The sequence below is a fragment of the Sphaerodactylus townsendi genome, linkage group LG09 (assembly GCF_021028975.2).
Source record: "Sphaerodactylus townsendi isolate TG3544 linkage group LG09, MPM_Stown_v2.3, whole genome shotgun sequence".
In the NCBI taxonomy this organism is placed as follows: Eukaryota; Metazoa; Chordata; class Lepidosauria; order Squamata; family Sphaerodactylidae; genus Sphaerodactylus; species Sphaerodactylus townsendi.
The window spans coordinates 3,408,164-3,423,187 of record NC_059433.1 but is presented as its reverse complement, the minus strand read 5'-3'; the positions used below and the strand labels follow the sequence as shown (position 1 = coordinate 3,423,187).

At 50.3% G+C, this 15,024-nt stretch overlaps 1 protein-coding gene across 1 annotated transcript in view; it reads right to left on the bottom strand.

Annotated features, from left to right (window-relative positions):
* ANKH (ANKH inorganic pyrophosphate transport regulator) overlaps nt 1–14,290 on the bottom strand; it is a 115,548-nt gene extending 101,258 nt beyond the window's left edge. Inside the window, exon 1 of the mRNA XM_048507953.1 lies at nt 13,596–14,290. Coding sequence (XP_048363910.1) covers nt 13,596–13,691 — 96 coding nt within the window. The 5' untranslated portion in view covers nt 13,692–14,290. The remainder of the gene's footprint in view (nt 1–13,595) is intronic.
* Between the last annotated feature and the right edge of the window lie 734 nt (nt 14,291–15,024).

Here is a 15,024-nt window from a genome sequence, read left to right as displayed (position 1 = left end):
AAAAGACTTCATGCTCTCCTACCACTTTCTTACCCTGTCCCATTAAGGAACTCTGTAATTATGGTCATCTGCTAAACTGGCCAACAGTCAATTCACCATTGGACACTCTTTCCCAAATACAGAGGCAGAATTAGTTGGTCCTCAGGGTAAGGTAGAATGTGGAAAAACTGAGATGGATCATGTCCCTTTTCCCACTACTTCTTTTCAATTAAGGTTCTGCAGCAGTAACTGCTTCCATTTGTAGCTACTTCGTGTTGGCTGAGCTTGTGAAGCTAGAATACCGGCTGAGTTGCTTGAAGTGGTTTCTGACCTGGTGTTGAGCTCCCTAAAATGTCTAGTCCTTGGGATCTTTGGTATCAGTTATAAGTCTTCTCTATCTGGAACAACTCTGGAATGTAACTTTCCCACCTTTTAAATCACTGTGTTTTTAGCTGACCCCATCACTACAAATACCCATGCACATCCTGAAGAACTTGCTCATCATCCATAACAAACAACATAACCTGAAAATGTCAGGATCTCATGCTGTTGAGAGAGGGCTTCTTTGTAGAATAAACCTCTTCATAGGTCTACACAACCTTTCCTACCTGGCAGCTTCTACAGCCTGTTAACAATGCTGGAACAGGGCCTAACAACTGGACCATTGCCTGCTGGTCAAAAACTTGTTTGTTTTTACAAAAATATAGCAAATTAGAAGAGTCAAGATGCTTTAGAGACTAGAAAGAAAAATTCTGCTACATCAAAGTTTTAACAGCTCCAAAGAACACATTCACTAATGTGGTCATGAGTATGTTAGTGGACATCCCTTAAGAGGCTGAAGGAAGCTTGAAACACAACCGTGGATTATGTGTGCAAAATTACTATGACTGCAAGCTAACTGTTCACCTTTACAGAATTACACTCTTCTAAATCTATGGAAATCAGCTGGAACTGCACTTAGTTGAAAAAGCCACAGGCACAAGATCTGTCCAAGGGCAAATACACATCAGACCTTAATTTTGTCAGTAATTCCGGGGTGATCTCTCTGTCCAAATGCAAGCATACATTTGAAACTTCCTTCCACTCTGAAGCAGCACTAAAATAATTTTGCACCTCATTTCACAACTTTCACCACAGGGGCAGATTAAGTGCAAGCAGTTCATTGAGCAATAAAATGTATATTTGTTTTGAACTTGTTCAATATGGTTCCTTGCATATTCCTGCGAGAATGTATGTTGCAGAGAGGCTCTCGCCTTCTGAGCAGAAACATTTTGAGCTGGAGAAAATGCAATACTCTGCTCAAATGGCAAAAGGTGCCATTCCAGTTGGTCACTGCTTGCAATGTACATGGTGAAAAGCAGAGTTCTGTCCCCTTGAACTGGTGTGTCTTGCTGGTCTTGGGATTATGTTGTGCGCTCCCCATTGCATGATTCCAATCAACTAGCTATTGTCTACTGATTTTTGAAGTGGCAGACAGCAGGAAAAAGCACACTTGGGGGCGGGGCGTTTGCTCTTTCTTTTTTAAATTCTCTGGAGGCTGTGCTCTGCCATCTCCAGGGCCACAGTACAGTTTCTCCTTTTTTTGAAAAGAGAAAAGCAATTTCACCCGACAAGACTATTAAAGCCACCCCACTGCTATAGAACAGGTCTGCAACCGCATTCGCAGCCACATATGACCCCCTACCAGGTACTGGATAATACTCTTTTTTCTGCAGTCCAAGGCAGAAAGGTTATTCAATCCCTATATAGTTGGCGGGTGGTGTTCAGACAGATGGGTGAAAAGTCACGCAAACCTGCTTTGAAAAGGGATATTGCACAAAGGATAAAAATGCAGATGGGGCACACTTTAGCCAATAATTCTGCAAAGCCCTAAGGTAATATTTGCTTTTACTTAGCTTCTCTCTTTGAACTATCTAGCTGGTTGCTTTGTCGTCAACAATTCAGAAAGCTATCTAAATACACTGGTGTGGTGAGGTGTCTCCCCAATTAAATTAACCAAGTGGAAACCCTCCACATTTCAGCTCAAAAGAGGCTCTTGGTTATTTTACTTTCAGTTCTGCTCAGTATCGACTTTTAATTGGCCAGAGGGGTGGGGTGGGGCTTGGTTTGGTTTGGTTGCAGAATGAGGTGGTCAAAGATCAAAAGCTCTAAAAGTGTTGAAACAAACTGCTTTATTACAGAGGGGGTTTTTTTTAACCTGCTGGGCAAGAGCCGAAGTACAAAAGGCAAAGCTGGGTGAGACTCCAGGACTATTTGGGTGGCTTCCCCTACCACTGTGGCAGCAGCAGGTCAACAGGATGGTGGGAAGAGGAGACCCGGAACAGGTATCTGAAAATGGAGATTATGGGTCATCTGTGGCTGGAATTACCCGTCTATGTGGGTCATCTGGGGCTGGAATTACCCGTCACCCAGCCAACGACACCTTCCATACCCCAACTGCCTCTTCCAGTTCCAAGTGCCAAGAAGAGTCACAGGAACTGCTGGTTTGTAGCACCACCTGCACGGGAGCTCCTGAAGAAAAGCAGTCAACAGTGGGGGATACAGCACAATGATGCCCGATTGTTGCTCACAAATTCTCTGCTGCAAATCATCCCTTCCTGACACAGTTATGCTGAGAAGAACAGGCAGACGGCTTTTAAAAGTGAAACTGGTTAGCTAATGTGTAATTCCAGCCACAGATAGCATGTCTCGCCCATCTATGTTTCCAGATACCTGTGCCAGGTTTCCCTGGCCACCCCCCCCCCCATCGCCTTCTCCATAACTGTTGCTCCTGGATCAGCCCTCAGACAAAGATGTTCTTCAGATCCAACCTAAATCACATGACCCACTCTTCTCCGTGGGTTCCCAGAATTTTGTCCAATTGACAGCCTGTGTGATATAATGATTAGTGCCAAACCTGGGTTCAGATGCCATGCCACCACGGAAAACACTCCAGGGACTTCCATGGGCGGGGGGGTGGGCATGTTCCCAGCACAGAACCCACGGAGCCACAGATTTAAAGGGAAGCTTCTGCGCAAAGACTCCTCATGGGCCAACTGGGGCTTTCCCACCTAAAGCCAGGCCAAAGAAAACCGTTCCTTGATCCAGCTCTAAAGGATCCTGCAGTGTTCCTGGGTGGGGGGGGGGGGTCCATGTGAATACTATCTGCAGCCATTATGGTGAGGGGGGGGAGGTTGATGTCACCTTCAAAATAGCAGAACTAAGCTCATCATTCCTGTCCCCTGCCATGGCCACGTAAAGAAGTTTTTCCCAGCTATGGCACAGATGTACAGCGCAGCATAGTTGGAGAAGGGAAAGGGTGGGAAGAGGACGGCAACAGGGAGGGAGGTGAGGACCAGGTGTGAGCAGGTCCATCACACCCGCTGCCACCATGGGGAGCACCACCCTTGTGGAAGCAGCCTGGTTTGGGTGACTTTCAGCTGCTTATGCTTTCCAAAGTTCACTTGCCTCATGGAGCCTTTATGATAGTGGTGGTGAACCTGTGGCCCGTGTGCCAGAGCCTTCACCCCAGTACAGACTTACAGCCTCCCCCTTCCCGCCTCTCCCAACTCCGCCAGAGTCTGTTGCGGCTGGGGCTGAGCTTCAGGGAGGTCCTCTGGAGTTGACCCGATTTGCTGTAAGTACTATCTACTGCCCCGCGAGTACCCCCCTCCCCCACCCCATTACCAGACCAGGCAGCAGGCCCAGAAGCCCCCAGCTCACTTGGGCAAAATGCTGGCTTCACAGAGAGCGCCCCCCCACACACACACACCCCTACTCTGCAGCCCGGGTGTGTGGCAGAGCACAACGCTGGTCCCTCTCCGCGGGCTGCACTACTTCCTGCAGCCAGCTCTGCCAGCCTCCCCGTGGGCTTTTCAGTTCCGGTGGGGGGGGCACAACTTCAGATGCCACCCCCACTTCACGGACGAGCAGACTGGGGCTGCTGGGAAGGGGGAGCACAAGCTGTAAGAAGCTGTCGGTGGGGAACAAGACTCGAGATACTGGAGACCGGCACGCTTTTCTTGGCATGCAACTTTTGGGACCAAGCTGAAACTTTGGGGGTAGGGTTAAAAAGCAGCAGCCCGGGCAAGGGGCTTCTGATGGTTGGGAGGAGTGCCCCTGAAAGAGCGGGGCGGTCAGCTTTCCTGCTGGTGTTGGCCTGCTAGAAACTGCGGCATCTCTGTTGCTCACTCGGAGAGGAGGGTGAGGTTTGGGCTACCGAGAGCTTACAGCTGGCTACCACTTCCTTTCTGACCTTCTGAAGCAACCTCCTCTCTGGCCTTGAGCGGAACACAAGCATCCACCAGGCAGTCTGGCCAGGATGTGGCAGGCTGCACGTGCGCGCACTCCAGGACCATTTGCCGAAGGGGACGGAGGCGGCAAGGCTGAGTGATGCCCCCGGATTCCACCAGGAGCCCCTCAGTCAGGTTTGGGGGCCGTTAGAAAGGTGAGGCTGCAGCACGGGGTGCTGGTAAAAGTGGAAGAGGTCAGCAGCATCTGCCCCACTGCCCGCAGAAACTTTTCTGGAGAGAGGAAGGAAACTTCAACTTATTCAGGATCTCCTTCTCCTGCCCACATTTTACAAGGACAGGTTGCTCCTGGCGCAGGGACTTTTCAGGTTAAAGAGGAGACGCTGAAAGGGGTGTGTGATCATACAGCAGCGTTTCCCAATCTTTTTGATGTTGCACACCTATTATTTTTAATTGACAACACTCTGATATGCAAACTTCAAAGTACTATTCACACAATGTGCTAAAGGAGAACTCCTTCCCAGTGTGTGTGTGTGAGATGGAATGGTTTGGAAAAGCTGAAAACTCCTTCCCAGAGCATTTGTGTGGTGTGTTTCCCCTTGCTTCTGGCCCTGGCAGGCATAAAAGCTCTCCTTCTACCAATCTACCACTATAATTGCACCCTGCATCTAGGGAAATTGGACTGGTGAACACACATTTGCTTATATGGAACACAATCTAGTCTAGAGTCCTCTTGAGTTTCTGAAGGACAACTGGGGAATTACTGAACACTTGGGCTGACAATGAGGAATCAGATCCTCTGAAGATGCCAGCCACAGATGCAGGCGAAACGTCAGGAGAGAATGCTGCTAGAACACGGCCAGACAACCACGCAGTACCCCAGTGATTCCGGCCGTGAAAGCCTTTGACAATACAGAAATTATATTGTCGAAGGCTTTCAGAGCCTGAATCAACCGGCTGTTGTGGCTTTTCCAGGTAATATCCAACAGGATTAGGTAATGCCAGATTTTAGATGTGAGTTCTCTGCCCTCCACTGCTCCCACCTGATACAGCACAGAATGCCAATGGGGTCTCCACAGATAGGAACATCCAGCCCTACAGACTGCCCTTTGAATTAAAACCCATCTATTTTAGGACCACAGAACATCAAAAGTCACAGCTCTTCATATCCAAGGGCCAACTGCCATGAACACAGCCAGAGTTTGCTGTGTGTCAGAATGGATGAAAAGCCCTGACTAGTGGGAGCCCAGTGACCCATTTGAGCCAGTGTTTTGTTTCCAGACAGTTCTGGGAGCTCGCAGGCTGGGCACAAAAGCTACACCTTGCCCCTGACTCTGTTTCAGGCCTCAATCATTCACAACTACACAGACTGTGACACACAGGCTTCCTCTAGTGATCACGCTAACAGCCACTCGTCCTTCATTAAAGCTACACCCACTCACCAAATACTTTACTTGTCGGACGTGAAATGCCTCTGCCCCCCCCCCCCCCCAAAGTCCTGCTTCTACTTCGTGCCCCCTCCTCGCCTGCAGAGTTCAGGCAGGTGGCAGATATAGAGTTTTTTCGCACGGTGGCATCTCAGCTACAGAATGCCCGTCCCCTCGAAGGCTCCCTGGCACCTGCCCAATTCTCTTTTGTGTGCCAGGCCAAAACATTCATTTTTACCCAGACTTTTCACTACAGCATTTGATCTTTTAAAATGTTGTTTTTCCTAGTCTGCTTCTATGCTGAATGTTTTATGCTCTTTTCTGTTATGTTGATTTTAATTATTTTAATGCTGTTTTACTTTTCGACAGGTCCCTGAAGAGGCAGCATGTACATTTTCTAAATAAATAATATTGTAAAGCCCCAAAATTTATCTATGTCACAAGCTGGTTTACAGCAGTTGTCTTGGGCAGGATGTTTTTGCAGATAGGCCAACAGCCAGGTCTGGTTACAGAAGAGGTGTCTACAACGTTAGCTCATAACTGAGAACACAGCTCACGAGGAGATATAAATGGCACTGCTAGAAAAGGAGAGGGAGAGAGAGAGGCTAGCCTGGAAAAATGTGAGGAAAGATGAACCTATTGTGAACTGGGCTAGCTCCAAATGTCCACAGAACTTCAGTTCAATTTACATGGTTCACAGCAGTCTCTTCTTCCATCCTTAACCTAATTCATGTTGTCTTCCCGCTCCCCGCCCATGTTATCAGAATACACCGCCACAGAATGCAGCATTACAGTTCAGCATGTATCAGCAGGCCAAAAGAAATGCAATCTAGTGACCTAGTTGCTCATTAACAAAAAGTATCATTCCACTACTCCAAAGGATGACAAGAAACCCGTCACTCCTCAAAGGGCTGCAATGAAAACTAGCAAAGTGCATTACCTTACTCCAAGTAACAAAAAAAATCCTTTCCCACCTCAAGGGGGTTTCTGCAGGTGACCTTAGTTATAACCAGTGAGAACACCCCTCTTGCTGATGGCAATTTAAGTTCACCAAAAGGTTACAGGAAGGTTTCCCATTTGGATATCTGAATTAAAATGGGAAGAACATTTCACTGACAGCCCTCATGGCTTGCTTTTGAACATGTCAGAGTAAGAATTATGCTTTATCAGAGGATTTTTTCCTTTTCCTTCCACCTCTGCACGAGTCACTGAGCTAAGCATGTCTCCTGATTATGAACCCAGAACAAGAGTTCATACAGAGTTCTCAACGTCTCCAAACTGGCAGTGACTGAATGGCCCAACTGTACGTACTTGGTGCAGAGATGCAGCAGTATCACCCGCCCAGGTCGCTGCAGAGGGTGGTGCAGGCAGGGTGGGGGCAGAGAAGAAAGCATGAAAATCCCCCCACCCCCGGCATCTGTTTGAGAAATATTTGCCACCAATGTAAACTGATCTATGACCCTCATAAAAAAAACCATGCTGCCTTTCCTATTTCATCCCATCCTTATCTGGTTTATCTGTAACCTGCACATGTATCCCAATTCTTACCACACAACACATTATACTTCTAGGTTGCAATTCTTTGCACATCACTTTGACAATGACTCACAGTAAACTTCTAGCCTGGAGTGCAAAGCACAGAAAGTAGTCAAGGAAGGAAACAGAGATGCCCCTCGGGCTCCGGATATATTCCAAAGAAAATTCAGCACCACTGCGAACATTTTTATCTTGTGCTTCCTGCAAGAAAGCAGCGTATAAAGTTCCCCGTTTACACCATATTATCCTCATACCAGCCTTGGGCTAAGGCAGTCACCCAGTGAAAGGTGAACAGCCAATTCCCACTCTATATTCGGGACTGACCTGGGGAACAGGGGCTGGATCCAAAGAGCCCGCCGTCACAGAGCTCCACCCACAGGGCCTTCCGGGCAAAGGGTGAGCAGAGGTAGCCAGCCACAGAGCAACCACCACCTTCCGTGGCATTCTCTAATCCCAGTTCTGTTTAGCTCCCAGGGTCTGATAAACTCAAACGAAGCCGGACTATTCAGGATGCTTTGATCAAGACAGACCTGACCCAACGATTAAGGACCTGGAGGAAGCTGCCGGGAATCTGCACAGAAGCCAAGGCGGCAAAAGGTGTCCATCAATGCAGCAGCTGTTTTGAACGCTTTACTCACAAGCTCTGCATCCCTATTTGAACAGATCTACACAAGAAACCAGAATGGCAGAAACCATCATGTGACAAGTTCTTGTTTTGGTTCTGCTGCCACCATCCCAAACTCTCCTCATCCCTGCTTATGCTTTCCTCAGCAACTGCTCTGTCTTTCCAACCTTTTTCCAAATACCTTGTCGGTCTCCCCTCTCCCTGATGGCACCGGCCTCCCCCAGATTGTTCAGATTATTCAGAGCAACTAAAAAGCACATTTTCCTGTTCAAACCTTCTAGCTGCCATTCACTGAATCCAAATTATGGATAAATATTACGATGGAGAGCTCACATTTATGAACCAGGAACTAATGTTTCAGCAGTTACTGGGTTTTCCAGAAAGCCTTCCTGAGGCCTGTTCCAAGCTGGCACAACTCTGCTGGAAGAAATCCCAGTATTCTATTAACATTTATTTTCTGGCTCTGCTCGACATGAGAAGGCAGCCTCAACTGAGACCTTTTCTCATAATGATCTTCATTGGTTCAATTGGCTTTCATATTATGACTCCACAAGTCATCAAGCACAGGCAGCACAATAAAAAATATACCCAGGTGTTCTCTTTACGATACAAACAGGAATCCAGCAGCGCCTTAAAAACTATCTATTCCAGCACGGGGGTTCTGTGAGTGACAGCTCACTTCTTCAGAGGAATCAGAAAGAAAGAACATAGTTTCCCATCTATTACCCAGAACATTACAGAAGGGTAGAAGGGGAAAGGAAAGGTGCGGAGCTAGAAGGAAAATGTGTACAGTTTTGGATATCTGATTGAGAAAAGATGCTCTCAGGACTACTATAAAACACGTATTTATTTCCAAGATTTGTGATTTCCAAGATTTAATTCCTTCAGTCATTGGTAGGCAGGCTGCTATGAGCTCGGTGGCGAACCTTTGGCACTCCAGATGTTATGGACTACAATTCCCATCAGCCCCTGCCAGCATGGCCAATTGTAGGGGCTGATGGGAATTGTAGTCCATAACATCTGGAGTGCCAAAGGTTCGCTACTGTAGTCTCTTCTATCAAAATATGACTAGCAGGTGCTCATGCATATCCCTCCTGTAGAATGAATGCCGAAGACAAAATAAGAACATTTGGTGTGACACTAGTAAGGTTGCCACCAATTGTAAACAGAATCGTGTGAGGAAGCGCCATCAAGTGGCAGCCAACTTCTGAGTCTGGGTGGGTTTTCAAGCAAAAGACTAACAGAGATGGTGTGCGACTGCCTTCCTCTGCAGAACAATCTGGGTGGCCTCCCATCCAAGTGCCAACCAGGGCCGACCCTGCTTAGATCAGATGAGATCAGGCTATCCTGGACCATCCATCAACGCACAAGCAAAACCGAGGGTTGCCAGCACAGATGTTAAATGTGACTCAAACGAATGTTAATAACAGTAAGAGCACTACACAAATGGTACTTAGTTATCTATATAATGTTACCCCTTACAGAATATTCTCCCCATAAGTGGCAGAAGTTACCACAACTACATACAGGAGCCTGTCACAGACACTGGTCCGTCTTGTTCAGCTGTGTCTATTGTGACTGGCAGAAACCCAGGCCAAGAAACTCCTTTCAAGCTTACAGAAATAATTTCAGTGGGAATTGCACGGACAGGACTGGGAACCTTCAGCATGTAGAACAGGCATAACCCATAAAAGTTGAAATCCCTCCTGGATGACTGATAATGGTTTTCATTCATTCACGCCTAAACAGAATAAAATGTACAGTAACATTAAAAGCTTAGATAAAGAATATCCTGAGTTGATAAAAGCAATCAATGAAATTGTTGTCTCTAGATATAAACAGGAATCCAGCAACACTTAGAAAAGAGGCAACTGAAATTGTGATTTCAGGTTTACAATCATTCACCAAAAAGCGGACTACATGAGTAGGATGATGAATGTTCCTTTAAAATAACAGGGGTTTAATCAATAGAGAATGCAGATCTGTGTGAAGTTTGCAGTCCAAAAGAATATGGGGCAGGGTGTCTGGTGCCCCTCGTCCACCGCGACACAGTCTCATTTGGGTGGCATCTGCCAGCTGCAGGAGCTGATGGAAAACTGTTGAACCGCAGTGGCATAAAAGCTCTGCACGGAGCTACGTATGTCGGATTGATAAGAATCGGCGCTGACCCCGTAGTTGGGTTGGATTTCCAAGGCAAGAGGGGTACATGTTGCTACCTCAGTTAAATAAAAAAGTTGCCGCTCGTGGTCAATCAGTCCACCTTGGATTTGTTTCAAGATAGAGCGTTCTTCACATTACTGCAAAGATTCAAGGGACATTCCAATACTCCTAATTTTGGAGGTAATTGTCTTGAACCAATGTGAAACATGATTGTACTGATAATAATGTATGTAGCACCTGATTTTGCAGGAATTAAGAATACTTTGGCTATCTCTAACTCCTGCTTCTCATCAAACTACAACATAGCATTTCAATAGTTTGTTCAATGGTAACAAACTCATTTCTCCACCATAAGATGTGCACAGAGCTATCTATTTAGATGGCTTCAAAATTAGTTAGAGAAGACATGCAAACTAGGCCAGTCAGAGGCTCAACCCTGTTTCCTAAACAGAGCTTCCATATTCAGAACCAATATACCTTTGAAAGTCAGTCAGATATTGGAGACAACCAACCAAGGAGAAGGCTGTTCCCTTTATGCCCTGCTTATGAGCCTTGAGGCACCTGGTTACTAACACTTGGAACAGAACACCAGAACAGACAAAACTTAGTTAGGAAGCCTTAGCAATGTCTTAAATGGTGATCCTCCTAAAAGGGAAAACTGCCAAGGACCATCCAATCAGCTATGCCTAATTCTCTTCTCCATTAGAGGAGAAATCTTCACACTAGAAGAGGAGGAGTTTGGATTTATACCCTTCCCCCTTTCTCTCCTGTAAAGAGATTCAAGGCTCCTTCCCTTCCTCTCCCCAAACTTGTTCCCTTCATCTCCCCACAACAGACACCTTGTGAGGCAGGTGGGCTGAGAGAGTTCAGAGAGAACTGTAACTAGTCCAAAGTCACCCAGCAGGCTTCATGTGTAGGAGTGTGGAATCAAACCCAGTTCTCCAGATTAGAGTCCACCATTCCTAACCACTACACCATGCTGGCTCTCACAAGACCATGCTGGCTACATTCCACAGTGCTGGCAGAGACAGAAAATATGCCATTAACCAGTCCCTTGCTCAGTTCAGAATGCATCCGCATTTGGAAAGCACAACCTATGTTGATTATTTTAGGCCCTGTTCAGTTCTTTACTTTCAAGATGGTTGGAAGAGACAATCCTTTCCCCTCCAACCACTACTTTTGCTATTGTTATTTTTACCTTCATGAATCACCCTGAGAAAACAGCATCATTCAACTTAGGAATGTTCCAGTATGGTCTGAAGAAAATACTGTGAGAATATTGAAATAAGTGTGCATCCAGGATCTCTTCATAAACCTCGTGAAAGCTATTTGTCTGTACTACTTGCTATTTTGCAGTGTTCATATGTTTAGTAGATCAGCATCTGCAAATACGCTTTGGTAATTCAGCTCCTCGTTGTCCCAAGGTGCTACGTTACCCTGAACCACACGTTTAAGACACAGCTGGTTCTTGTTCTGCCTATTGAATGCATGAGGTCTTGGCTTTGCCTCTGTGGTCATGTGCTGCTCTACCAGTGCTGATGCTGTCTATCCAGATTTCAGGTGCCAGAAATCTTTCACGTCACCTACTACCAGATCCTTTTAGATAGCGAAGCTGAGGACCAAGCCTGTGATCTCCCACCCACAAAGCAGATGCTCTGCCACTCAGCCGTGGCACCACCCACCTCGCCCCCACCCATGGAAGCTGGATAGAATAAATCAGTTGCAGCAATATTTTCACTGGAACATACTTTGTTGCAAGAGTAAGCAAGCATTTGGAGAACAGATGCAAGATTTTATCCCCACTCTCTTGAGATGCACAGCAGAATTCAACCCACTGTTCACTGGGATCTAACTTTATCCTCCAGGGATCAACACACTGAAAAAGGAACTTGGGTTGTTGGTCGTCACAAGAGTCTCCCAGGCAACCAATATGAAGACACATTTGCAGTGCTCAGTGTGATGGTGACACCCAAGGGACTTGGGGAAGGAAAAAATCTACTCCTGCAACCCTGTTTGATCGTGTCTGGTTTCTCTTTAGAGGTCAGTTATTTATGATGGTTTTTAGGAGGGCGGCATCGAGAGTCCTTCAATCCTGCCAACCAAAAAATGAGGTGTGCATGTATAATACAATACATATAATTGCACTGGGAAAACCTGAAAGCTTAAAGAACCATTTAAAAATATCCCGATGAAAGAAGCCAGCCCAAGGACCCCAGAGATCCTTATTTTGGTACTTCCGTGAACATAGTGCTGACAATAAACCATAATCTCATCTAAGGGCAAATAATAATTAGATACCATCAAGCCACAGTCAACATATGCCGATTGTTCCCAGGGTTTTCAAGGCAAGGTTTGATCGGAAGTGGTTTACCAGGACCCGTCTCCATAACAACCCAGCTCTTGCTTGCTGGATGGTCTCCCATCCAAGTACTAGCCGGGCCTCACTCTGCTCAGCTTCCCAGGTCTCAGAAGCTTGGCGCGGTGAGGGCTGTTCATGTCGCTCAGGGCCCTTGTAAACAACCAGTTTTTAGTCACATTTGGGGCTGGCAAATGGACGGACCTTGCCTGGTTGTGCTTCGTCCCTGTTAGGTGGGAAAGAGTGCGAATCCATATTAGTGGTTGGGTTTGGAGGAAAGAGGAATGGGCACTACTACCCAGAATCAATGTAAGCAGTCAGGGATTGTGGGAGTTCCCTCGTTCCCAGCACGTACTAGAAAAGGGGGTTGGGAGACAGATGTACTTTCCCTTTGCAAAGATGCGCCCTCAGGGATTTTTAAAAAATGAACCTCAACCACTTGGTGGATCTTCACCAGGCCAGGCCAACAGCGCTTGCAGGGTGCACGGGCACAGTTTGCAGCAGCCCAGAGAGCGCAATCACTGCCCAACTCAGCCTCAGACAGGCAGAGGCCCCCCGGCCAGCTTGATGGAAATGGAGGTCATCAGCACAGTGGGAACAACAACAAATCAAATGAGACCAGCCAGGTTCTTTGCACATCTCAGTGTTTTAATTTCACTCAGGGGGCGTCCCAAGTGCCCCCTCCCCTAAAATGCAGCAGCAGCAGCAGCAGCAAGGCCTGGATTTCCCAGGGAGCCACAGACCCTTCTCTGACAATTGGCACCTAATGGTCTGCTTGTTTCCCCGCTGCTGCCGCCGCCGCCGCCGCCGGTGTTTCCCAGTGTCATGTAGGCAACCAGGATCCGGGGGGGCGGGGGGGGGGCTGCCGGCCTGACGCCTTCTGGCCACTGAGGGAGGGGGAGGGGCCGAACGGGCACCTGCCCTTCAGCACTGTCGCCTGCAGCAGACTCGGAGACCCCGGCGGGATCCCAAGGGCTGCAAGCGACGGGAGCCTACGCCGGGGGAGACCAGGCCGGGGGCGGGCTGCCTGCCTGCCTGCCTGCCCGCCTGCCTGCGCAGCGCGGCTTCTCCTCCCTCGGGCCCTGGCCAGGCAGCCGCCCCCAGAGGCGCGGAGGGGCCAGGCGGCCAGTGGCCTCCTGATGCCGGCTGGGCCGCCGCTGGGCCGGCCCAGGGAGAGGGAGCCCAGGGCGCCGCCTGCACCTCCTCGGGGGGCTGCGGAGGAGGGGGCTGCTGCGTCCTGCGGGGAGCGCCGAGCGCGCGTGCTGGAAGCGGCCGGGCCTCACCTGCTCGCCGAAGTCGATGGCGATGTTGGTGATGCCCAGCGGCACCAAGAAGCGCACCAGCGGCCAGTAGTGGGTCAGCGCCGGGAACTGCACCATCGTCCGGCTGGGCGGCCACCCCGACCGCGTCTGCCGCAGCGGGCCTGGCGGGAGGGCGGGCGAGGAGAGGCGGGTGGCGGCGGCGGCGGCTTCTCCTCCGCGGCTGCTGGCTGGCTGGCTGGCTGGCTGCGGAGTGGCGCGTCGGGCGTCCGCGCAGCGCCCTTTAGGCAGCCGGCCCCGCGCTCAGGGCCATCCCTGCCGCCGCCGCCGCCGCTCCGGCCCTCCTCCTCCTCCCACACGGCAGCCGCCCGCCGCCGCCGCCGCCGCCAGCAGCAGCAGCAGCAGCGGAAAAAGAGGCGGGGGGAGGGACGCCGCCGCCGCCATCCCCGCCGCGGGCGCCCAAGGGCCGGGCGCAGCCCACCTCCTCCTCCCCCTCCCCGCCGCCGCCGCCGCCGCCCTGGCTGGAACGCGCCCGGCCCGCGCTTCCGCCGCCTCCGCTTTGCCGCCGACCGGGCAGGCGGGAGGGGCGGGGGCGAGGAGAGGGCGGGGGCGGGAGAGCCGCGGGAGGCCGGGCAGGGACTCGGGAGCGATGCGCCGGGCAAGCCCAGCACCCCCGCCCCCAAGAAGGGCCCCGGGAGGGCGGGAGGGGAAAGCGGCGTCGGACGGGGGGCTTGGGGGCGAGGCCAGCGCAGCAGCCTCCTGCCGGCCGGGGCGCTGCCCCTGAACACGGAGGGCCACGCGGGGCGGGGGGCTTCCCCCAGCAGGACTCGCGGAAAGCCACCCCCCGCCCCCGCCCCCGCCGGGCCTCCTGGGAGACCTCGCCGGCGTCGCTTCTCTGCGCAAAAGCCCTTCAGGCCTAGAGCTGGGCGCCCCCCTCCGAGGGGCCGGCGCGCGCCCTCCCGCCCTCAGCCTCTGCTCGTGGCTCCCGCCGGCGCTGCTTCCTGAGCGCCCACAGCAGTCGGACCTGGCGCCTCATCCACGACACGACACGCCCGCAACACGGCGGCAGCCTGGGTGGGGGGTCAGGCTAGGTCGGATACAAGAGGCCAGGTTCGAGTGAGTCGCCCCCATTTCTGCTGAGGAAATTCACTTGGTGTCCCTGGACCAGCCACGCGCACCCCGCTCTACCACCCCGCTGGTTATTGTGCAGGTTAAATGGGAGACGCAGAGAACGAGGTCAGCTGCTTTGAGTCCCCGTCGAGGAGAAAGGCGGGGGATACATGAATAAAGACACAGCATTAAAGACGCCTGAGCCACGAGGAAGGAAAATGCCCCCCCCCCTCCCCTCATGATGAGCGTGTCGAGGGTGAATCTACCTGCTCAAGTCCCTGAAAGAAGAGCATCTTCGTGGAGGGGAAACCAACGCTTCATTGTATCCCCCTGGGCTTATACT